We start from the raw sequence: 25,810 nt of genomic DNA on the forward strand, positions 1-25,810 counted from the left end.
CAATAAGGAAAGGAGGGATAAAAACAGAGACTGCAGACCTCTTTAAGATTCCTCCTACAACTTCTGATTAAAATTTATAAAGTATGCATGGTAAGAGAACAGTGGATAGACAGATGTTCCTCCTCTACCCCTAGTACCAGAACTTGGGGATCATCAAGTTAAACTGATGGATAACAGGGAAAGGCAGATAAAATAATATTTTTGTATAATGCTGTGTTGTGATGTGGCCATTGACTTAGATGGCTTTCCAAGGAGTTAGTCCATTAAAAGCATCCAAACTATACTAATAACTGCACCAAATGAAAACAAGCAGATCCCTGCCTGCAGTATCACAATTTAACATTTTCAGAAACTGTCCTATTCCCATCTGTCTCATCTACATTTCTCATGTCCTGATTAGTACCCAAGCTTGAAGCTGGCCTGGAGGAAGCTATGAAATTTAAGCTCTACTGGGCAAAATTGACCAGGGAAACAATGGAAAGAGATCAGGGAAATAGGAATCACTGTGTCAACTCTGAAACCCTTGAAAACCCTTTTGCTTGCCAGTGCTCATTGATCTTGCCATCCTGTCTCTGCACTCTCACTTGAACCTCATATTCACACCTTGAACAAATAAACAAATCATAGGTTGAAGTGAATTAAGGGCTTGCTATTTCTGTATGGTGGACCACTTGGTTGGTCATGTGTCCTACTTTACAGAAGGCAGTCAGAAAACAACCCTCTATTTAAAGGCATCCTATCTTTGAAGGGCTATGCTCTCCAAAGTCCCGTTTAAAGATAAAGAACCATGAGAAGGGAGAGCAGAGACCTTGAAGCTGTCCATCAAGAGGTATCACCTGGACAGTAGTCTGGGCAGACACATATGTAACCATTTAATGCAAATCTGTGTCCTCTTTTGACCCCTGTTTGGTTATGTAGAAGTGACCACACAGGACTGCTGGGTTCCTCAAGGACCTATTTTCTAATTCGCAAAAGGCATTGCTGGTGCTAACTTATGAAATGAAATTACTACCACTGTTGGAAAGTAGCTCACAGCGGTGATAATTGTGACATTATCTTTGATCCTACTCCCTTTTTCTGTCATTTCTGGGAAGTAGTAATTGAAAAATGAGCCTTTGAGTGGTATACATTTTAATGTCTGGGACGCAAAGGACTCTCTGCCGCTTTGCAAAACCTCTCTAAGCCCTGCAGCATATAGTAGGGAGATATTTCCCCACATTTAATTCTGTTTTACATAAGGGTTTATTTTAGGTTTTTGTTTGTGCCAGTTTCTATCAGCTCTATGATACCACAGCTCATGCAGATCTGACAGAGTGGAAAAGTTCGGCTGGTGCCAAGGTACTCATCAGAGAGACTCGATAAGAAGATGGCATTGTATAATGATGGTTAAAGGACCAAAGACATGAGAAGCAGAAAAGGCATTTCAGGTCACTTCAACTGTCCCATTGCCATTAGAGGAGCATGCAGTGGGTTTTTTCAGTGCAACTCATTGAAATGTTTCAGACATTAAAGCATCTTCCAGATCTATTCCGAAAGCTATTCTGCTCTCAAAATCACCCCCCGCCATTTTTACAACAAAGTCAACTTTTCTGTGGCTAGAACCTAGATTGGATAACTGTACTTTCTTCCAAAATGCTAAAATGGTAAGAAATGTATAACTTCTGTTTAAAAATTTGGTCTGCTGGAGGAAGTTACGAGGAAACTATATTAACCATGTTACACACTCTGATTGCTTTGTCAATGCAATTACTAGTTTATGACTTTAGTAAACCAGTGCAATTGCTGTTATATTCAACTATGTTACATTCCTATAAGTCGCTTCATTTTCTGTTAGATTTTAAAACGTCATTATCTTCTATATGTCTTAATTGAAGCATAGTACACCAATAAACAGATTTTTTTTTAAAAAAATCACTGCTTGTGCTTTACTCTCTGCCTCACTGGGTTTCTACTGAACAAATTTGAATCCTGACTGTAGGACCAAATTTGTGTTGGTTTTCTGGCCAGGAATGGGCAAGGTATGATTAGCCTTCCATGATTAACACCTCAATTCTTAACATGTTAATCAACCTTCAGTACATTTAATATGAATCAATGTAAAATTTTACTTTTATCTTGTTTATGTTGTAATGATGTAATGTAATGTTATGTAAAGTAATTTTCTTAATAACAAAGAACATACGTAACTTGGGAGCGGGGGGAGGGAACTAAGCTGAGACAGTTTGAAAGCACCTTGTGTTCTCATCTTGTATGTTTATTTTTTCACATCAGAACTGGGTGGATAAGGATTGGCTTGATCAGGATATTTGGAAGTTCTTAGAATTCAAAAGAAATTAATAAAAGTCACTGCTGTTGCCAAGGAATAGGATCACCCAAAATTCATATAGCCTTAAAATCATTAAGGTGAAAGATAGCATTTGAATCTCAACTTTATCCACTCTAGAATCTAGACATTTATAATGCATATTTATAGTCATATTGGAGATTAATAGCATGTGAGTTTGAAAGAGATACTCTGGATTCACTGCAGTTTAGACAGCCCATTGAGTCTGTTGCTGAAGTTACCTGTCAGCCAAAAATTTGTCTCTTGGAAATGCAGGATGTTTACTTAAGTTACATAAAGGACCATGTCCTTCTGCCAATTAACCTTTTGGCAGCTCTTTCTGGGCCTAAAGAAAAAGTATATTTCTGCTTCAAGTTTCAGACAAAAAGCAGATGAACAGTAAATATACCAGGGAGTAGCACATATTCCACATAATTTTTTTAATCCGTCTGTAATGTTCTGATGTCAGATGGAAGTGATTGTCTGCAGGTTCCAAAGAATTTTAGTGGGTCACAAAATCACTTGTCTACTCCATATTAATTGATCCAAAAATAGCAATCACATGTTGTTTCTGTATTTCAGGCCAAGCGAAAGGCAAATGGCGCCGTCTTTTCCAAAACATCTGGAGGGCGCCATCTTGTTTTCCCTTGATATAGGTGCTTAGTATAGCTGCCATATTGATTTTATTGAAAAGGAGACGATATTCCTATTTTGTAATTCCCATTTAATTTGGGACTTCTGCAATTTCCAACAATAAAATAAAATGTTGATTATTTATTTTTACATGAATCCTATATAGTTGCGTAGTCACATTTGTGTGTGAGACATTTACTTATGAATATAATTTCCATTGGTAATCAGAAAATATCATTGATATTTACTAAAGATTAGAAACCCCTTATAGCCTTTTTGCGTGAAAAAGATAATGAGCTTATGATATCTGGGTTTGAGGATTGAAGAAAATATTGGTTTATAGAAAGTAGAACTGTTAGGTGTTATTTTGGAGTGGGTGTTTTGAATAATTTTCAAATAATGAAGAATTGGAAGTTTTCTTTCTTTTTTCTCCTTTTGGTTTATGTTTTTATTTAGATTAGTTTATCTTTTACAAAAAGATATTTGGTATTTACCTTTGTATATTTTCTTTCAGACTTTATATTCTCTCCCTTCCTCTATAATTTTTATTAATTTCAATTGGGAATTTTGCTTCACAACCCCCAACCCAGCTCCTTCCCTTGATCAAGAAACCACCAAAGGCACCAACCAGACAGAAGTAGAAAAAAGTAGAATCTCTTATTACTAAGTGGTTTCCCATAGCTTTTTGCAACTCCAGTTCTGTAATCTATGTACCCATTTCCATTATTAATCATTTTACTTTGTCAGTTCCAGTTGAATGAAGATAAATAATGTCATTCTGAGTTTAAGATCATACTAGTAATTTTTTCCACCAGAATGTGGCCAAGTTATAAAGAAGTGGGATGCTGCTGAGCATGAAATGTTGATGATGTGCTGAAAAGCTGTAGTCAATGAACACAAAACCATGGCAAGGATACAAGTACAGGGATGGGAACAGGCACAAAACTCGTGCACAGGCATGTTTGGAACATCACGCTCAAACCAGAACACTTTACTGACAAAGGGGAAATCTAGGTAGAAACCACTCCCTCCTGACTTGGTGAGTAGATAACCACTGTTGGAATCAGGCTTTAATCAAGACCAAATTAATTGGCTAAAAAATGACGTGGTCATGCTGACTCCGGCCAATCACAACAAGAGTTTTCCAAGATTTCCCAGTGTCTAGACAGCTGCTTTTGTGGCTTGTTCATTCTCGGCAGCACAATCCTTTCAAAACTCAGCAAGATGGAGAAGGCTTTCTCCTCTTGCAATACTGAATAAGATGCGAGCAAGTGTAATTAGTCTCCCTCCTGCTGAATTTTGTTATCTAACTACATGCTAGTGCAGTTAAATGTGTTTGTCATTAAGGCTGACTGTCCCCATTTCAAAACGAATTCTTTGCATAGCTATACCAGCCATCCCTCAAGTATAAGGATGTCAGCAATCACAGAGGTGACAAAAGTTTTATAGCTTAAGTGACATGTTTAAAAATTAAATAAGTTACCAGGTGATGGTAGCATACACTTAAGTAAAGTTCGTAAATGTGGAAATGCTTAACTTAAAACAAACAAACAAAAAAAAGCCAATCATGTCATTAAACTGGCCTCCACACCAGAGAACTGGAGGTAGCCAACAGAGGGCAGGAGTCACCTAAGGAAGCCCTGTGTAAGGACTTCTACTTGCGCAATGGTGCAGAAGATAAAAGGGCAAACGTAAAGATCAAAGGACAAATGCTTACTCACACAACTTATAAATAATTTATGGGATCTGGTGTAACAAAATATGGTGATGGCTACTGGTTTAAAAGGGAATTAAGTAACCTGCTATTAGTCACAATAACTAAATGGGCTATAACAGGGATGGGGAATCGCGGCTCTTCCAGATGTTGTTGGGTTCCAACATCTGTTGGCTCCAGTCTGCATGGCCAATGGTCAGGGATGATGGGAGTTGTAATCTAGAAACTTCTGGCTCCTTGCTCCTGGATTGAGGGACCCTTGATCCAATCCCACAAGGCTCTCCTTATGTTCTTAATGCAGATAAAACTGTAAGATCAGAATATAAACAGAACTGAAGCATCTCTTCAATAGAACGTATGAGACAGAAGTTAGAATCATAGAATCATAGAATCATAGAGTTGGAAGAGACCACAAGGGCCATCGAGTCCAACCCCCTGCCAAGCAGGAAACACCATCAGAGCACTCCTGACATATGGCTGTCAAGCCTCTGCTTAAAGACCTCCAAAGAAGGAGACTCCACCACACTCCTTGGCAGCAAATTCCACTGTCGAACAGCTCTTACTGTCAGGAAGTTCTTCCTAATGTTTAGGTGGAATCTTCTTTCTTGTAGTTTGGATCCATTGCTCCGTGTCCGCTTCTCTGGAGCAGCAGAAAACAACTTTTCTCCCTCCTCTATGTGACATCCTTTTATATATTTGAACATGGCTATCATATCACCCCTTAACCTCCTCTTCTCCAGGCTAAACATGCCCAGCTCCCTTAGCCGTTCCTCATAAGGCATCGTTTCCAGGCCTTTGACCATTTTGGTTGCCCTCCTCTGGACACGTTCCAGTTTGTCAGTGTCCTTCTTGAACTGTGGTGCCCAGAACTGGACACAGTACTCCAGGTGAGGTCTGACCAGAGCAGAATACAGTGGCACTATTACTTCCCTTGATCTAGATGCTATACTCCTATTGATGCAGCCCAGAATTGCATTGGCTTTTTTAGCTGCCGCGTCACACTGTTGGCTCATGTCAAGTTTGTGGTCAACCAAGACTCCTAGATCCTTTTCACATGTACTGCTCTCAAGCCAGGTGTCACCCATCCAACGCCATAGGAACCTTCAATGCATCATATTAATTATTTCAAAGCCTCCATGCAAAATATAAATAAAGCATAAATATATTTAGGTCATTTATTAAAAATGTATTTCTTTTATAAAAATGTGTAAAATATTCTCATTCATACATTTTCCTTGACATTAACTGTTCTACTCCATACCTGTGCGGAGCATGCAATAATGATTTAAACTCTGCAAATAAGTTACAAAATTAGTGTTAAGACTCCTAGCTCTGAGATGCTAATTGCTATGCAGATTCATACTACCATCTTGCAGGACAACTTGGATCCATATAATATATTTTTGACTGTCTCGGGAGGTGGGGATGACTTGATGTTAGTCCACCAAATTCATCATATAAAAATGGTTGTTCAGAAGTCTCTTGATCATGAAAATTTCAGGAACCCCCCCCCCCTTAAACAATTTAAGACTGGCAAGGCTGCTAACTGTCTTAGAAACAAAAACCTTAAATTTGGATGCTTGTCACTTAACATGTGGTGAGACCACAAAGCAAGTAGCATGAAATCCCGCAGTAAAATATTTGCATACTTGTTTGTCCCCCTGGGACCCAAATAGATACTTCAGTATGACAGGGATTTATCAGTAGCCACCACTTTCTTACCTATCAGGAGGGATTTGTCTATGCCATCTAAGGAGCCTGGATTTGTAATAGAGGTGCTTAGCATTTTGCATTTCTTTAAAGTGCTTTTCAGGGCATACCTCCGTTGACAAAGTTTCTACCAGTTACAGCTACAGATAACAAACGGTATCTTTATAATTAGCAAATGAAGGAATCCATCACTGTATTAGTGCTTCTGCAAAGGTCAGAGCCAAAGAAAAGGACAGAAAAAAACAGAAAGGGAATGTAAGGCATACAGCTGCAAACTCCACTCTTCTTCCTAGTTCCATCCTGCAGCCTCCATCTTCCAGGCTCTGAAATGCTTCTCCATTTCATTTCTGGCTTTCCAGTTTCCCACATTTACAGTAGGGATAATTTTCTGAGGTTTCAACCACTGGATGAAGCGTTTCATTTCGAGGAAGCTGCTGTGCTCACTGTAAGGTATTCCTGCAAATGAAACAACACAGAATGAATTTAGCCAATGTGTTTAGCACAATGGACTTGTATAAAATAGCATTTGTTTATTTAATAATTAAGTTTATATCCCGCACTTCGTCCCAAAGGAGCCCAGGGTGGCAAACAAGTTATGAAACTATAAAAACATTTTATAAACATCTTAAAAACAATTCCAGTACAGATGCAGACTGAGAAAGATCTCGACTTAAAAGGCTTGTTGAAAGAGGGAGGTGCCAAAAAGTCAACAGAGATGGTGCCTGTCTAATATTCAATGGGAGGGAATTCCAAAAGGTAGATGTCATGAAAGGCCCAAAGTCTACACTCTGCAGAAAAGACCTCTTGATAAGATAGTATATGCAGGAGAACTTTACCTGCAGAGTGCAGTGATCAATTGGGTGTATAAGGGATGATACAACCTTTCATCCCTGGAAAAGACCCTGATGCTGGGAAAGATGGAGGGCACAAGGAGAAGGGGACGACAGAGGACAAAATGGTTGGACAGTGTTTTCGAAGCTACGAACATGCGTTTGACCAAACTGCAGGAGGCAGTGGAAGACAGGAGTGCCTGGCGTGCTCTGGTCCATGGGGTCACGAAGAGTCGGACACGACTAAACGACTAAACAACAACAACAACAACATTCAAGTATCCTGATCTCAAGCTGTATATCAGGCTTTATAGACCAAAAGCAGCACCTTGAACTTAGCCCAGTAAGTAATTGGTAGCAAGTGCAATTCTTTCAACATAGAGGTAGCCTGCTGGTGAAATCCTCCCTCAATGGGCAGTTCAGCTGCTACATTTTGCATCAGCTGCAGCTTCTGAACCAACCTCAAGAGCAGTCCCACAGAAAGCACACCGCAGCAATATTGTCTGGAGGTTACCAGCCCATGACTATCCTGGTACTCCTAGCCACTGAGGTCACCTGGGTCTCTAGTGACAAAGATGGATCCAGGAGACCCCCCAGACTATAAACCTGCTCTTTCAGAGAGAATACTGCCCTATCCAGAACAGACTGACCATTTATCTGGACTCAAGAATCACCCAACCACAGGGCCTTCGTCTTGCCAGCATTCAGGCTCAGTTTATTGGCCCTCATGCAGTCCATCACCAAGTCCAGGCACTGGTCCAGGGCTTCCAGATGTTCGGCGCCATTAAACATTTCCAATGTCCAATGGTCAGGGTTGATGGGAGTTGTAGTCCAGCAATTCCTGGAGGGTCACAGCTTTCCCAAAGTTGGTAACAACAAGCTGTATCCACAGTTGCTGTCTACAAGTCCATAGGAGCAGGACCAACGATAGTTAACAATGAAGTATGATGTTCATTAATAAATAATTTCATTTCTGTTAAGGTACATCCATTACCCACAAGAAGAAATAATACAGTATGTGAAAAGGCTATCAGAAAAGAAATAAACATAGTAAAACATTTGAAATTATGTTACCATATATGGTGATATTTCCTTTGGTCTGAGGTTTAATATCACTCAAAGAGCCACACCCGTCTGAATAAGTCCACCCAGTGGGTTTAAAAGCCAAAATTTGATCAAAATTATCAGAGAATTTGTTCAGGTGATTCTTCAAATTCTGTTGATAGCAAAGAACAGTTGGTTATTAAGGATTTAAAACATTCATTGCAAAAAAAAATTGATAGTCTTCTGATCAAAGCAAAACAGACTACAGATGGCAAGAGTTCTCAGAGTCTTGTCAAATAATCAAATTAGATAAGAATGGAAGCTGTGGCATTTTATAGACTTTCAGTGTCCATTCTGTCAACAGCGAATGCCAATTAGTAGTAGAAAAAACATTCACTTAATTTACATAATATGTAGCAACAAAATTTGAAATTTCCACTTGTCAGATTGGTAAAAAATAAATATATCTGACATAGACTAAGGGTTCTCAATGGAGACTTTATGCTAGTCAAACACTAAAAAGTGAAAATGATGACATTTTTTAGCATAGACTTTGTTTTCGTCCATGGAAAGCATAATAAACTTAGTGTGGATTTAAAAGATAATCAATGCTTTTTATGTCAAGATCTGTTTCAAGTATGTTCAGTCATTGTACAAAGAGCATCCATTTGAAAATACCTGGTAGATTAGTATTCAGAAAATTGTATGAAATCAGAAGCAGGAAAAGAAACATCAACAAATAAATGCAGGCAAGAAAGTAAAGGGAAATTAGATTCTACAAATACATAAAATAGAAAGCAAAGACTAGCAGTGACACAGACCAAATCAAACACAATTTGAATATAAGTTATTAAGTCAGAAATGTTTATATAAAGAACAAAATGGAAAATGAAATATGTATACTCTTTAGTAATGAAATAAAAGCACAGCCACTAGAAATAACTTTAAAGCAACTGCACAGGTGTCTGTGGTGCTGAACAGCTGGACTCTCAAATGTTTAACAATTTCACACACACCGCATCAAAAAAATTAGGCTGCTAAAATGAAGAAAACTTGGGAGAAAACCAGGATTGGGTATATGTGTGAAAGGACTGGCACTGAAAATAAACTCTTAGATTGAGAGGTACCGAGAGGTGGTTTGTTCCTTAATTTTAATTATGATGTTAGGAACAAGATGACCGACTTCTGTCTCCTCCCACCAATTTAAGCTTAGCCAGATGAGTACAAGTGGCAGTTTTAATACTTACCTTAAAATTAATTTGCATCATGGGTAGAAGGTGAAGCAAAGTGTTATTCCAGTCCAGGGTGATGAGGGAATTGATTGTTGCTGATTCCAGGCACTGCAGTGTTTTGTATTTGTCTTGGGACATGCTCACTCTTGAACCTAGAACTTCAGCAATAGCTACAGAAAGGGGAGGAAGGATTACGACATGACGGAAACAGAAGTGGGCAAGGAAAATAAAATTTCAGCGTTTAAAAAAATCAGTTTAATGCTCAGTTACCATCACAGAGGCATGGCCAAGGTTGTTTTTTTTAAACCAAGTCACTTCTGCTTTTAGCTTGTGGCAGATTAAAAGCTGGAAGACACCAGGTCATCCAATAGTGTTTACGATAAAGACTCACAGGGAACTGGCCTAAGTTAGAAAAACACGCCTACCAGCTTCTCTCACTGTCTGCCATCCTGCTTTAAAGAAGTGCATTTTTTATAAACATTGACCAAGTCTGATTTTTACATGCTTGAGTCTTTATATTAATGTACTTTTGCGGTTTACCTAGGAGAAGTAATAGCTACAGTGATTAAAGGTTCTTATTCAAGGAAATGAAGGAATATTTCATTTAGGAGCTGGCAGCCTGTACGTGTTGTTTTAAAGGAGAAGGACAACCCTTTCGTGGTGGCCCCCCTTGTGAGTAACCCAGTGGCACCCACTAATTCTTTTCAAAAAGAACCATCAAAAGCAGTATCTGTTGTCTGATTAAAAACATTCAGCTAATAGGTCTGTACAATTTAGAAGGGTAGTGATTTAAGCATAGGCCATGAAAGGTTTGAAGCGGTTGAAAGATTCGCTTAGTTACAAGTGGGTGGTGGGTGGATTTCAGGAAGCGTTGACATGCACGCTTCAACTGTTTCCAATTTGGCATGGAAATAAATTACATTGCATTTGAAAAGTTAACGCACATACCAAGAAGCTGAGGTTAAAAGTTTAAAAAATGCATTACATTTACAGGACTATTAATACAGCTAGAGTGTTTTAAAATTGCAACATTACTAAAAGGGGCAGCCATCAGCAAACGGTTCATGTCATAGACTATTTCTTCTCTGTGCACCATGCCAAGAGGCCTATTGTGCTCCGAATTTAAGTACTTTTACAGAAATGCTGTAATGCTTAAAAAAACACAACCATGTTATTAGTAGAAGTTTCAGAATAGATTCCATTGAATGTTCTTCCCCAAGAAAATATTAACTCTTAAAAAGGATCTTTGCAATTCTTGTGGAATGTTCACTCACATACCTAGAAAGACCTTTTCTTTTCCAACAGAATATGTGCCACAAACAACCAAAGTCCGTGGGTTTAAAGTCACTGTCTCAAAGGCCACATTGACAGCAAATTGAATCACTTCTTGCTGGGAAGGGAAAGTGTATTCAGGACTACAGTATCTAAGAAAAGCAAAGAGAAGACATATTTAAAAAATCACATTGCTTTGTCAGTTGGCCTACACCAGATATAGCAATGAAAGATCAAGCTCTACAGAGATATAACAATGACTAACTTTGCAGAAGCAGCATATTGGAAGTTACAATGGTGTGCTGAGACAGACAGCAGTTCCTGGGATATGTAATTCAACCATCAGTGCAAAGGACAACTTAGTACATTAGATTTCAGCTAAATAGTAGAAAGATCTTCCACACTGTAAGGGTGATTTAACAGTGGAATAGAATGCCTCGGAATATAGTGGGTTCTTCTTTGCTAGAGGTATTCACCTATTAGGGATGATTTAGTTGGATCCTATCTTGTAAAACCCACATCAAGTTATATGGGGTTGGAGAAGATAATCTCTAACATTCTACAATTTGCCTGAGTTGTTAGAACCTGGTCCCCAGCTCTCCAGCATATACTGCACAGTAGAGTGGTTATACTGTACTGCTGGGAGAAGGGGAGAGAGCAGTGGGAAGGGTGCATCTGCGAGAAAGTTCCTGACCCAAAAAAGGAGACTTGGAAGCTCGTGCAAATGCTGTCCTTCTTTCAGGCTAGGTGCCCATTGCCAAGGAGACTCTTAATAGTGGCAGAAGCACCTGCATCTGATGCAGGAGATAAAATGTCTCCTTTTAAAGCTCTTACCATAAACTACATTGTTATGATTTCCTCTAAATCACAATGTATATGGGAGAAGTTACACTGGGCTTTTCCAAGACTGTAAAAGTTACTTTTCACTGGCCATAGTCAAGTCCGTAGGTTTTGGCTAAAGGTTCTATACTTTTTTCTAGGGAACTATCCTCTCAAAATCCAGGTTCAAAGGTGGATTCCCAACAATGATGTCTGCTATGGTGCTTCCAACTGCTACGCTTTCCAGAGTGAATAGAAGAGGCAAAGAACTATGTAAGTAACAATTGTTCATATCTCAGTTTAATAAACCAGTGTGTAATCGTCCAAACTGGCTCAAGGTAGTCTAGGCTAAGCAGGTAGTGGTGTTTTTTGGTTTTTTTACATAGCAAGGATAAGAGCATATCACTGAAATGCAACTTACGTTGTATCTAAGTAGACAGTGTGAACTTTCTGACCGACAAGAAAAGGGCAGCGCTCCATAGAAGGATCTGCCCTGAAGTCTCCCGTGTGTAACATATTAGTCCCATTCGGAAATAGGAATAGGATCATTGCAGCACCAGGACAACTGCCAGAGAAGAGAAGGGGGAAGAAGAGAAATACATTCCATTTTTTATTTGGGATCCACATAGTTTTGAACATGAACTACAGTTTTTGAAAGCAGGTCTCTACTTAAGTCCATCATTTTAACTCCTTTGGTATTGATTGACCTTGCTTCTGTCAAAGATACCTACTGATTAGCATCGAGCAACACCACTTTGATGCCATCTATTATGCATTCACTATTCATTGGCAGGACATGGATGTAGTGTTCTTCCACTCGAAGTTTGCTCTTCACCAGATTTCCAGTTATCTGAACAACAGAAAGTGTTTAACATCACTATGTTTCTGTTTTATCAATTGATCAAGATTTCGTTTGTAGCTGATGCAAAAAAAACCCCCACCCAAATGAACCATCTACTACTTTAGATCAGTGTTTCCCAACCGGTGTTCCGCGGCACACTAGTGTGCCGCGAGACGTTGCCTGGTGTGCCGCGAGATGTTGCCTGGAGGGAGGCGGGCGAGTCGGGCGGCGAGAGGCGGGGCGGCGGCGGCGAGGAGAGGCCGCCCAGCGCGGGGCTCTCGCCGTCTGCCTGCCTGGCTGCCTGCGTGGCGCTGACGTCACGGGGCTGTAACGTGCCCCACATAGGCACACGCGGGGCGGCGAGCGAGCTCCCTCCCACATCCCATCGCCGCTCGCTTCGGCCGGCCTACTGGGCTGTCGCAGGCGGAAGGCCTGCGCATGCGCGAGGTTTTCGCGCCTTCGGGATTCCTTCACGCCTTCCTCCTCCCGGGTCCTTGAGAGCGCGGGAAGCGGCAGCGCGAGACCGGCGTTGAGCCTGGTAGGTATTGCGCTTGCCAAGGCAGTCATTTGGGAAATGAAAACTTGCAAAGCAAGCAACCAGTTCAATCTGAAGTACGTGTATGCTTAATATCCTGTATCTGAAACCTGTTCTGCCCCCTCCCCCACACTTGGTGCCATTTTCATCTACACATGCAGCAGAGTAAGTTGACCCAGAATAGTACCAATTCAGATGGCAGATGGGAGAATGACAGTGCTGAATGCTTTCCCATGTAGAACAGTCCCTGCAAATAAAAACCTAGCATATTTGGAAGAGGGATGCTAGCCTAACCATTACCTTCTATGCTGTTACTATTTTTTTATATTTTTTTACATAAGTAAAAAGTGACCTTTCCCCATCTGGCATGGTGGTGTGCCTCGAGATTTTTTTCATGAAACAAGTGTGCCTTTGCCCAAAAAAGGTTGGGAAACACTGCTTTAGATGACACAGAGGAAGAGGAGCTCAAGGCTTCTGAAGCCCACCAAATAACAAGGCTTGCTACAGTAACTGTGACTGATTTCCAAAATATCACCATTTACGAACAAAATGAAAAATAAATGTCAGAATATCTGGCAGAATATTTCTTTAGAACTCTATTCCGGTTAAACTACTCACCCCACTAACCCATGTCCTTGTTCTTTTCTTTCTTTCTCTGTTTCTGTCTGTCTGTCTGTCTCTTTCCCTATTTTCTTCTTTATATATTACAGAATAGGAAAACTGACGTGTGTGCAAGCTAGAATTGTAAAATGTCTAGTATGTAACTTTAAAGAAACAGAGCATGACACACATCAGTGACCTGAGGCAAGGGAATTGGTGGAGACAAACTTATTGATATAGGTCATCTATTACCAGTTTTATAATTCAGAATGGAGAAAGAGATTCTTCACCTGTAAATAGCTCAACCGCGCCCCCTTTTCAATAATAAATAACAGATAAGCTCTTTCCAAACGTGTATCTTACAGGCTTGGAGCACTGGTATTGATTATTGTCTCCTCTGTGCTAGAGACTCTTGAACATTGTGATTTTGGCATGTGCTCTGTTCTCTTCAATATTACAACTTACAGTTCTGCAAAAAGGACAGTAGTGGCAAGGATGACTTTAAAAAACTAAGTGAAGGTCAGGTTAGCTATTCTAGAAGCTCCTAACCACCATTTGTGCTAACCCAAAAAAGATAAATCCCAGAAGTAAATGAGAGATTTATTCAAGTCAGCTTTAAAATTAAATGTACCAGCTGTGCATCAGTAACATTTGCATAGATGGTATAAATCTTATTGTGCACATCACCCTTGAGCCCAAACCTACCTTATTGCAATATATTGGGAATGTAAACTTTTTAGTTAGGCCACCATAATGATCAGAATGGAAGTGTGTAAGAAAATAAGCCTTGCATCCTTCAATTTCTCCATACTGGAATGCATCTACTACAAAACCTGTACCTGTAACAAATTAATACAAGAACAGCCAATCAGCTAATGTACACTGGAATTGCCACGGTCAACAACTACCACTAGCAATTTTAAAAGTGAATGAAAATAAAGGGAAGGGTTTTAGTGACACAAGACAAAGAGGTTAACTGCCAGAGCAAATATAATCTGTACCAGGTCTATCAAAACATCTTGTGTATTTATTTACTTTTTACACTTTTGATCAAAGACCCTCTCTTTCTTGGCCAGTCATCGCAAAACACCACAAACTTCCAAATGAAAACTTTTAAAAAATTAAATATGCAAATACACACAGAATAATTTAACCTAGTTAATTATTTTAGCACAGAATCCTAGATTACCTGTGCATAGGGCTCAAGAGCCACAGAGGAGGTGAACATCAGAAATATTGGTTGGAAATTCAGGAGACTGCAACCTGAATGAGCAAGGACTAAGAAAACTCAAGAAATGCATAGAATAGTTTCCAGTTCTGGGTGTAATACCCAGGAAATTTAACATTGTTCAACATGAAATGCAGCCAGTGAAGCATTTCAAATAAGCAATCTTGAAAAAGTGAGTTGCTACATTCTTTTGTGGGTTAGTATAATTCAACATACTATGGCTGCGATCCTGTGCACACTTATCTGGGAATACCATGGGACTTACTTCTGAGTAAAACTATACATGCTTGTAAGAGCTTTGAGGCTGCAATTCTATGCATAATTACTTGGGAGTAAGCCCCATGAAATCAGTAAGGCTTATTTCCAAAGAAATATGCACAGGATGAGGCTCCACGAACAATTTATCAAATGTGTAGTAGAAGAGAAAGAAATTTCATATGAAATGGTCAATTTCATAGAAAGCTTTAAATAATATATGAGACAATGTTACAGAATTTAGTGAGCTTCAGATTTAGAAACATACCGTAATTAAATTTTAATAGCACTTATTTTCCTAAATACTCTTTTTAAAAAATTAAGTCCTATTATTCAAGAAAATAAAGTAACTCTTATTACTATTACTATTGTATAGTTTCACACTTCTCCACAAAATAAGGTTTTTAATGGGAACTCATAGTAATGCTCACTCTTTTACTTATATTTTGGTGATTGTTAAAGGCACCCTCCCATCTTAAGAGCAGAACTGCGGTCTTTAAAAAAAGATGAAGAAGTGCTTCAAAGAGGAATTTCACATAGCACAAAAGATGAAAAGAAGTTTTATACTTAAGGAGAAGACAGAGCAGCAACACAATGGAAGGAGAATTACAGTTCTAAAACAAAATAGAGCCTGCTACCTGGTATCTTCTTATAGAAGGGACACTGTTTTTTTCTTGTTCCCTCTTCAGCAGGACAGGACTCCCTAAACCTCTTTGTCCACCTTTTCTGTCCACCAGATGTTGGATCGGCAGAGATGACATTTTTGCTTGAACTTTCTCTGATAGTATCAGACTCTCCCACTGATCCTTCGGCTTTCCTCTTTCGAGATCCGGGCCGCTTTCCTGCAGCAGCCAGTGGACTCAAAGTCTGTGTACTTTCACAGAGATTTTTCTTTTGGTTACTCTCCATTTTGGCTTTCGGTTGCAACCCAAAGAAAACACCAATATCCATTTGTTTTAGTTCCTTGGCAGGAGTGGTTTTGACTTCAGCATTAGCAGCAGAAACATATGGCAGTGCTTTAGAGACTGTACTTGGGAAAACAGGCATAGCTATGTTATTACAAAGCCTTCCCACTTTTTCTGATACTGAATATGAATTGTTATGAGCCAACCTGCTTCTGCATATGCCAGGAACACTTTTACCTTCAGAAACTAAGCTACTACTGGGTTCTTCCACAGTATCTCTTAGGCCAGGTAGAGGAGACTTAGTACCTTCTTCTCTAAATTCTGAAAGCAATGTGCCCTTAGCAGAATCTGTAGAGGCCCAATTAGAGTAATCAGAGTTGCCCCACCCACTTTCACCTGCATTAAAAGCTGAAGCAGTCAATTTTAGCTCCTCTGGTTTCTCCAGCGTTTTTTTATATTCAACAGGGGGAATGGGTACTTCTGTGGGATGTTTCAACTGATCCAAAATACTTGCTGAACTGCAAACTTTGCTAAGCATGCTACTTTGAGAGAGAGTCTTACAAACGCCATCCAGACTTTGGAATGCATTTAATGTTTTGTAGGATTCACTGCTTACTGTAAAATTATGCTTTATTTTAACACTGTTGTGTTCCTGGTCACTTAGTTGTGAAGAAGTTAGTGGCTTATTGAAACTTCCAATCCTTCCACTTTTGTCTTCTAGGCTCCCAAAATCAAATAGCCTTTTTCTAAAACGTTCTACCTCTATGTTCTCCTCGTCATCTGTCTCTATAGTGTCTTCCCCATCTGTGTTAAGTGGAGAGTAGGAAATATCACAGTCACTTAGGTCAGCTTCTGAGATTACCGTACTTCGTTGGTAAGAGCCACTGTCCAGATCTTCACCACTTTCAGTTTCTTGATAAAGAGAACCACAGCACTCGGCCAGCTTTACTTCATCTGTACGCTGTGTACTGTGTTCAGATTCTTTAACATTTTCTGTAACGTTTGTAGCTTTTGGCAACAGAAAGCACTGTCTTGGAGGTTTTCCCACACTCTGGGAGTCTTTCAGATCCTGCAACACCCCATCACTGAAGGCACTGCAGTTGATGGATGAAGTAGTACCAAGACTAAATAAATCATTTTCTATATTAGATGAGGAAAATTCAGCAACATATTCCCCTGCTCTGCTTGCAGCAAGAAGGGTGTGGCTATAACGTTTGTAATGAGAAGGAATAGTTGAAGTACACAGAAGACCATCAGGGCACTCTAAGAAAAGAAACAAAAACATGTTGGTAGTGGAAGAAAACAAAATGTGTTTTGAGTACAACTGTATACTTACAGAACAACATGGTTCCCGAAAGGTTTACTTAAAAAACACAAAAAATATATGACAATTGTCAACCTTCTGTACATTAGTCTTATAGTCTTAGATTTAGTACATGTATGAAAGATGTTAGTTAACTGTAATGCCTGATGTCATATGACAGCACCACTTGAAAGAAGAGAGCCTTTAATTTCAAAGAGGACGTTTCAGCATGCATGAAGATGTACAAGCAAGTCCTGCCTATTCTGAATTAAAGGCAATACATTCTTCCCTTCTTATACAGAAACAAAGTTCCTTGGAAATGAATTGTCTCACATCCAAATAACTGGTGTTAGAACAGCATGCAATGTCTTGACTGAAAACTTTTCAACTATCTGAAAACAAAATAACAACAAGTAACGTTGTGATCTGCTTCCTTAGGCAGAAACAAGTATGGTAACATTAATGCCCTTAAGATAAGGACCTCAAAAGATAACACAAGGCACAGGCTGGCACTTTAGCTTTGTAAAATTGTATATGTAAAACCTAACATTTCAGGCAACATTTAAGTTAGACAACATTTAAGTTGGGCACAATATTTATTTTATACTATGGGAACAACTGTGGAAAGTAAATATAAGATTTACGGAATGCTATACGTTAAGAGAGAACTTTATGAGGGTGGTATCGAAGACAACGACCAATTAGCAAAAATGTAAAACTCAATAAAGGGCAACTTTTGGAAGTGTAAAACAACATGTGGTGGTTGTGTAGCATAATTAAAAAGCATTGGGAAATGATTTATATTGAACTTTTAAAAATGTTTTTAAAATCTTTTGCTAAAAACCCAGAAGCACTATTGCTGGGGTTAATAACAACAGAAGTTTACAATAAAGAAATAAAGTTGTTTTAATATGCTACAATGGTCGGCCATGTATTATTAGCACAAAAATGGAAAACAGATAAAAGTGCCAACAAAAGAAGACTGGCATATTAAAATGTTAGAATATCTGGAATTAGCAAGGATGACCACTAGAATAAGAAACCAAAATGATGAAAGATATAAAGAGAATTGAAGTAGTATAAGCAAACAATTTACTTAGCAGGATGGTAAAATTTTCAGCAGAGTAAGAAATAAATAAAGTATATAAAATGGTTGCGAAAGACGGGATGAACTTAGAAAACACAAGGAAAAGAGGGGTTAAAAGGAACCATGGAAAGAGAGGATAGGAAGTCAAGAAATGTTTTCTGGTTTTTTGTTGATTCTTTGAAAGGAAAGATTTTTCTTGTTGTATCAATTTTATTCATGTTTTGTTAATGTAGAATGTTATCAGAAAAACAAAAAACCTAGCATTTTGAATTCTGTTTGCATTATGTATTTAAGACTATATCTTGCCACTGGCCCAGAACCTGTAATTCAGAACTCCAAGATTTTGTTCTCTGAAATCAGATAAACATTTCTACATTATGAAATAATGCTAACTTTCCCCGTTATTTCAATTTTCAACCTGATGTAAGTTTTTGGAAGTTTGTTTCAACTTTGAAAAAGGGCTACTATTATTTTTACATGTCATCCTACAGCCTGCTGCAGAAATTTAAGTCAATGTTTCCCTCACATGGAGGTAAGTGATAGAAAAGGCTTCACCTGCGAAGTTTCCAAATTTTGGACTCCTGTTAAAGGCAAAAGAACACACACAAACACAGTAGCAAATATATTTGGAAGACACCTTCTCCCCAACCATGGCTGTACCTTTTTCAGCAGTTCTTGAGCCATCTAAACATTCTGTCACATGCCAATGAGGTGTTTGCATCAACAACAAAGAAAACGGCATCTGGCAACTTGGGCAATGTCCTTCATAAACTGGACGAGCTTTTGAAGGGGTTTGCTTCTTGCAGTTTTTCTTTTGCTTTGATGATGTCAATGAGATGCCTTCATGTGACTGTGTAGCAGGGTCATCATTAGGAACACCGACATGTAGATCTGGTTTTAAAGGTGTTTGGCTACTTCTTTGCCTTGGTCCCTGCTTTGCCATCTTCGAAGTCTGTTTTTCTTCTGATGTTTTCCTATTGCCATGTCTTTGTGACTTTCCACCATTTGCTTTATGTACATTTGTACAGATAGCTTCTGAATTCTGGTCTACTGACTTTAGCTTCCTAATAGATTTGTACTCCCAAATGTCTTCCTCCAACAGGCTAACTTCAGACATGACAGCTCAACAACATACAAAATATCTTCTTCAGATTTAATAGTATTGTAGCATTTTAAAATATGTGTATTGTTTTCTTCTACTACACTGGATTTTATCTCCTTGTTGTATATGACAAAGATAACTAAACACAATTTTAAAAAGCTCAGGTTAGGTTTAGTTCAATAAATTACATTTAAACATGAAACTAAAGTGCACTTAGAATAGTAGAAAGTCTCTCTCTTCTATCTGTGAGGTAAGTCATCTCAGTTTATGGGACGTTTGCTTAGGGTACTCTGGAACAGTACAATTGACTTCTTTGTTTCCCTCTATGATTCTGAAATAAAGAACAACAAGAAGAGGCAAAATTATGTCTAGTCCCTCACTTAACACAGTACGACATATCCTGAGAAATGGCCATGTTATGTCTAAATCAGCAAAACCAACTGTCTTTTGGCTATTTAAAGTTCAATAACTGAAAATTAGAGTTAACTTTAGCATGAAATTGCTGGATTATAATTTACCAGGCAATTTCATTCCATATTAATTGAGACCAGGGATTTTATAGATGTTAAATTAGCACTGCAAAACTAAGAATTACCGTATTTTTTGCTCTATAAGACTCACTTTTTTCCCTCCTGAAAAGTAAGGGGGAATGTGTGTGCGTCTTATGGAGCGAAAGCAGGCTGCGCAGCTATCCCAGAAGCCAGAACAGCAAGAGGGATTGCTGCTTTCACCGTGCAGCAATCCCTCTTGCTGTTCTGGCTTCTGAGATTCAGAATATTTTTTTTCTTGTTTTCCTCCTCCAAAAACTAGTTGCGTCCTGTGGTCTGGTGCGTCTTATAGAGCGAAAAATACAGTATTACTGCTGTGACTGATTATTCTGGCTATTGAGTATATGTTTTGAGTTGTGAATAAAAATTGCTGTGGCAACCTTAACCCAGCTGTCAAGAAACTCAAAACCTGTTCAGTAAAAAATAGGTACAACACTTCAATCTATCTGCAGTTTGAAGCATACTATCTGCATACATATCCTATGGAGAACAACAAATCTTGCATCAAAATGAACATGTTTAGGATCAGCATGTAAATTTCAGAACAACCCCATATTTTCAGCTGCATGTTTGCAAATCTCATTGTGTTAAACAGAACAATTAAACTAATTTTCAGTAAAAATGTACATTTATTCCTTTCTATCCCTTTGGAAAACAAGTAAAGGTAAAGGGACCCTGACCATTAAGTCCAGTCGTGTTCGACTCTGGGGTTGCGGCGCTCATCTTGCTTTACTGGCCAAGGGAGCCGGCGTTTGTCTGCAGACAGCTTCCAGGTCATGTGGCCAGCATGACTAAGCCACTTCTGGCGAACCAGAGCAGCGCACGGAAACACCATTTACCTTCCTGCCAGAGCGGAACCTATTTATCTACTTGCACTTTGATGTGCTTTTGAACTGCTAGGTTGGCAGGAGTTGGGACCGAGCAACGGGAGCTTACCCTGTTGCAGGGATTCGAACCGCCAACCTTCTGATTGGCAAGCCCTAAGCTCTGGGGTTTAGACCACAGCTCCACCCACCCCCGCTTGGAAAATAGGTACTCATAATCAAATGTTTCGACCTCATTGTGAGCTTCAATTTACAGCATTTTGCAGGCAGGGGCTGGTTTGAAGCACAATACACCACCACCAAAGAGGGAAGAGAGCTCACGGTACTTATTACATCTCATTCTGTATCTGTCCATCACAACTGAAAATTTGACAGGGCACCAGCTTTGAAGGCTGACTCGAAAAAGACAGTAGCCTAAACAGAAGATAGGATTTTTCTTCTTCCTTTCTCCATTCAAGGGTTGTTGCTGTTGTTTTATTCTGTTTGTCTTCAAGCCCTGGCCCAACAAAAAGAACCTCATGATGTCAGCAGATCAAAGTGTGTGCACATTAACACGCCTAAAAGAATTATGGGCACTGTAGTTTGCTAACGGCTGCGGGAAATCATTACTGGGCGAGGGGTGAATTACAGCACCCAGAATTCTTTGAGGCGGGGGAAATGTGCTTTGAGTGTGTACTCAGCACAACTCTGTTTCCCAAGGCAGAATTATGCAAATTAACTCGACTGCATATGTGCCCCTGTTTTACACGTAAATGGGAGGGGGAAGAAACCCCCTGACATCTACTCAGTCAGAAGGAAAGAAGCAGCAGTGGCAAGCGCCGCCCTTGGCTTTTGGACTCCCTAGTAAGCCATGAATGACCTCTCTGCTCAAGGGGCACGATTCTGACTCAGCTCAGCACCTGGCGCACCAGAAAGCAGTGCAGGATACTGCCCTCCCTCGCCTTCTCACACCGAGCAAACAGCCCCCCCACCTCCGCCCTCACTCACACGTTTGACAGCAGCGCCAAAGGCAAGCCTCCCATTCTTTCCTTCCTGGTCAGCTTTTGCCGCCTCTCTCGCGCCGCCTACTTTTGCTTCTGGAAAGTAACGCCGTTTACCGCCCTGCGCTTTCGCCAATGTCCACCCCCCGGCATTCTGCTTGCTTTTAAAGAAATTGACAACACCACCCTCTTATTTTCTTCAACTTTTTAAAAAAATAAATAAATAAAAATTGTTCCTTTTACCAAGTGTGTCCATTTTTCTTTCTTTCTTTTTCTTTCTTTCTTCCGAATCGACTGACTTGGAATTATGATGACCGTGTATTTCTTGTCGAATATGCGATTTGGGATGCTTTTTTGGAAATACAAAAGGGGAAAACAAAAACCATTTAGTCCGAAATACCGATTTATTTTTTTGTTACCACGTCCCTATTTCCCCCGCCACGGTAGGACGTGTGATGGCGATTTGCTCCACTGACCAGAGAGCAGTTTCTCGAAAGTGCTGAAAGCGAAAGCGAAGAGTAGTAAACAGCGTCCTCCTCTCAGAGTTCTTTCTCTCCGGGAGGGAGTTAGAGAGGCAAGATGGCGGCCGGCGGGGGCTTGGCTGGCCTTCTGCCCGCGCAGAGCCAGCTGGACTGCGCGCTGGAGGAAGCGACGACGGCTCAGGAGAAGGAGAACCTGGTATATCAGCACCTGCGGAAGGTGGACACCTGGGAGCAGGATTTGAAAGTCCCCGAGTTCGGAGCAGGTGAGCTTTGAGGATTGGACGAGAAGGACCTCCGCCAAAAGCCCAGCGCTGAGACGCCGCCTTTCCGCGCATCCTCAAGCTCTCGCAGCGCGAATTGGTTTTCCTCCTGTCGTCCCTTCCCGCTCATCGTCTCTTTCTTTCTGGGTGCTGGAAACTAGATGTTGCAAACGACGCTTGCAATGGATTTTTTTTTAATGCAATGGGTTTTTGCAATCTTGAAACTTAAGAGAACTCTTTTGCATTCTTCTCCCCGCCGCCAACCCCCTGTATATACACCAGTTTTTCTCCTCTCTTCAGAAATGAAAGGGGACACAGGTACCTGCATTGGTAATAGCTACATAGAAAAGAGAGTTGCATGCAGAAGTGGTAAACAGTTGCGCCTGCAAAATTATTCTGGGTCTCTCTTACATCTTTAAAAAAAAATCCAGAATTAAACGGATGGTCCTGGCCCCCATCACATTCACTTTAAACTCTTTCTTTGGTCGCAAGCAATGTTAAGCAACACATTCCAGATTAAAAATAATAGTATCAGTGTTGACAACTCCCTTTTCCTCCACCCTTTCAGCAAATACATAAGGTACAAGTGGGAACTGTAATCTCAGTAGCTGATGCTTAGATCCAGGGGCAGTAATTTTGTTGTTGTATTTGTTCACTATCTTGGGAAACAAGGCTGCAACTCCATTCATGTTTACTCCAAAGTTATTTGTTAACTTGTACTTACTCCGAATCATTGGATATTTGACTGCCCGATGCCTGAGACCAGATACCTCAGTTGGTTAGAGCATGGTGCTGATAAGACAATGGTTGCAGGTTCGATCCCTGTATGGGACAGCTGCTTTGTAGGGGGTTGGACTAGATGATCCTCAGGGTCCCTTCCAATTCTATGATTCTATAAAAAAGCAATGACTACGTTGCTGCATGCAGAGTTCTGCCCCATGCACAGTTGAAATGCAATATGTGTCTATTCAGAAGAGGCAGTGCAATCCCAACCCTCACATCTGTGTTGGAGGAGGTTTGGACAAAGGTGGATTTAGGGGAGTGAAGCCAATTCACCCACACTGGAGACTGAGCCAAGAGGCAACAATGCTCTGCTGCAACAATGATGATGGGGGGGGGGGAGAGGAAGAGATTTTGGTGTCGCAAAGGACCACTGAAATTTGAAAGCCCAAACTCAGCCACTGGTTTGGTTGAAGTGTCCCTGCACACAGTCCTGCCTGCCTCTGCTGGTGGGTTAGCACCACCAGTGAGGATCACCCCAGTGCATCCACCCACATGATAGATGAAAGCTACCACCAGTGGAACTCATTGAAGTGAGGCTAGGCGGGCACTACAATGTGGTGATTGGATAAGATGCAAGTTGTTCTCATTGTTTCAGACTTCGACACTGGTATTATATCCCACTAATTTGTTGGTTCAAACTACTTCAGATTACCTGTTATTTCAACAGAAGGTAATAATGCCAACTAACTGTGCTTAATTGTATATATATTGAGAAGTATTCTACAAGAAAGATGGGTAAAAAAATACAACCAACCACTATTATTTCACCTTGCAAAGAATAGTAACTGCCAACTACTTTTCCTTATGAGTTAAAATTGCCAGTTATGAAAGTGGATGCTTAAGAATTAGCTCCACTTCAAGTTAGTATATGGTTATATATCATATATGTCAACATCAAAATGTAATAATATTATTTTGTTGTCAAAAAGATTTTTTAACAAAATGAAAAATACGGTACTTTTGGACGTGTGGCTGTTTGTTTTTGAAAGTTAGCATGCCTGACTGTGAAATAGGGTAGTTTTCCAGTTTTATGTTAGGTTGGTTATCTTGGGAGTCCTGAAAATATACAGATTATGAAATATTAAGTAGATGTATGTATGAAAAGTTTTCTTTTTAATTTGAATGTAGCAGTAGTCATCTGCTATTTTTGAATTTGCATAGTTCCTTGCACTTTTGCTTCTTGAAAGTAATGGAGTTATTTGCCCTCTGATTTCAGATTTACAATGGCTGAATACAGAAGAATCACTGTCTTTGTACAAAGACCTTTGTGGCAAAGTGGTGGTGTTAGATTTCTTCACTTACTGTTGCATCAATTGTATTCACATACTGCCTGATCTCCATGAGTTAGAGCAGAAGTACTCTGTGAAAGGTATCAACAAGTTTATTTTTTTTCTGGATGACCCTGTAAATCTTTTATAGCATTTGATCTGAATAAATTCAGTAGCTCTCATAGGCGTTGTCAAAAATTAATTTAAACACTTTCTTTTAATGAATGTATTTTCATGTATTCTGCTATCCTGTTCCAAGTAATGCCCTGCTGTATATTTGTCATTATAGAAGAAACATTTTTAAAATTTTGTAATGAAAAAGCTGATCTGATCACAAATACCCTGGAGTCCAGAACCTTTGGCTCTGTTCCTTCCTGTTTGAATTTTGGATGCAATCGTATGCGTGCTTATTAGGGAATAGCAGAGCAATTAAAAACAAACTTATGTCACTCTGTAGGTGCCAATCTCCTCCTACCATTTACCAAATGGGCAGGCAGTTGGCCCGCTGGTGAGGACCAGCATAAAACATTTAAATGGGGCATTCCAGAAGCAGGGTGAGCCAATCTCAGATCCACTGGATCTCAAAACAGTCTCACTTGCATCAGCATTGGGTCCAAACCAGAGCTGGCTAAGGAATCAAGCCCAATTATACTTGCTTCCTTCTGCAGTAGCTGTTGTGAATGACCAGGCTGCAGATGCCATGGTTTCTCTGCTCCTCTGCAAAGCCCCACTGTCAGGGAGTGGGGGGTGGGGTTCATAGCTGTCAACTTTTCCCTTTTTGCAACCTAAACCCTACTGAAATCATTGGCACTCACATACATAAGACTGCACTGTAATGTAAATAATTTAAAGAGACTACAGTCATACCTCGGGATAAATATGCTTCAGGATAAGTATTTTTGGGTTGTGCTCCGTGATGACCCGGAAGTAACAGAGCGCGTTACTTCTGGGTTTCGCCGCTCGCGCATGCGCAGATGGTCAAAATGACGTCACGCGCGTGCACGGAAATGGTGAAATGCGACCCGCACAGACGCACAGTTGCGTGTTACGTTTACTTCAAGATGCGAACGGGACTCCAGAACGGATCCTGTTCGCATCCCGAGGTACCACTGTACATTGTTCCTTTTTACTTCATGATCTTCCATTTAGTGATCATCAACCTATGCTTTGACTGGTTTTACCCCAATAAGTAAGCATATTCTGGCACTGCACATAGGTGGGGAAGCATAGTC

General features: G+C 40.0%; 2 protein-coding genes across 5 annotated transcripts in view; one reads left to right on the plus strand and one right to left on the minus strand.

The window, feature by feature from the left end:
• Positions 1–5,831: 5,831 nt before the first annotated feature.
• Positions 5,832–21,886, minus strand: DCLRE1A (DNA cross-link repair 1A). 2 transcript variants are annotated; one of them, XM_028730221.2, is made up of 10 exons: positions 21,795–21,886; positions 18,992–19,764; positions 15,675–17,204; positions 14,259–14,392; positions 12,309–12,427; positions 11,999–12,142; positions 10,765–10,910; positions 9,502–9,656; positions 8,285–8,426; positions 5,832–6,836 (listed from the first exon to the last, which is right to left on the minus strand). In XM_028730221.2, the coding sequence occupies exons 2-10, from the start codon at positions 19,446–19,448 to the stop codon at positions 6,670–6,672; spliced, it is 2,994 nt and encodes a 997-aa protein (XP_028586054.2). In that variant the 5' UTR covers positions 19,449–19,764; positions 21,795–21,886; the 3' UTR covers positions 5,832–6,669. The 2 variants fall into 2 exon arrangements, with proteins under 2 accessions (XP_028586054.2, XP_077786370.1); XM_077930244.1 differs by lacking the exon at positions 21,795–21,886 and adding an exon at positions 20,662–20,811.
• A 441-nt stretch (positions 21,887–22,327) lies between these two features.
• Positions 22,328–25,810, plus strand: part of NHLRC2 (NHL repeat containing 2) — a 32,764-nt gene continuing 29,281 nt past the window's right edge. Inside the window, exons 1-2 of one of the 3 annotated variants that reach the window (XM_028730223.2) lie at positions 22,329–22,530; positions 24,527–24,679. In XM_028730223.2, coding sequence (XP_028586056.2) covers positions 22,365–22,530; positions 24,527–24,679 — 319 coding nt within the window. In that variant the 5' untranslated portion in view covers positions 22,329–22,364. The other 2 variants (XM_028730224.2, XM_028730226.2) reach the window with 2 other exon arrangements.

Source organism: Podarcis muralis, chromosome 6 (genome assembly GCF_964188315.1).
Source record: "Podarcis muralis chromosome 6, rPodMur119.hap1.1, whole genome shotgun sequence".
Classification (NCBI taxonomy): domain Eukaryota; kingdom Metazoa; phylum Chordata; class Lepidosauria; order Squamata; family Lacertidae; genus Podarcis; species Podarcis muralis.

Excerpts from the sequence above, each read along its gene's own strand:
- DCLRE1A (XM_028730221.2), bottom strand. The coding sequence starts at position 19,448 with ATGTCTGAAGTTAGCCTGTTGGAGGAAGACATTTGGGAGTACAAATCT. Across the intron at positions 14,393-15,674 it reads CTTCTATAAGAAGATACCAG|GTACAGGTTTTGTAGTAGAT; the intron begins GTAGCAGGCTCT and ends AATTTGTTACAG. Across the intron at positions 10,911-11,998 it reads ACTGTCTACTTAGATACAAC|ATACTGTAGTCCTGAATACA; the intron begins GTAAGTTGCATT and ends TGCTTTTCTTAG.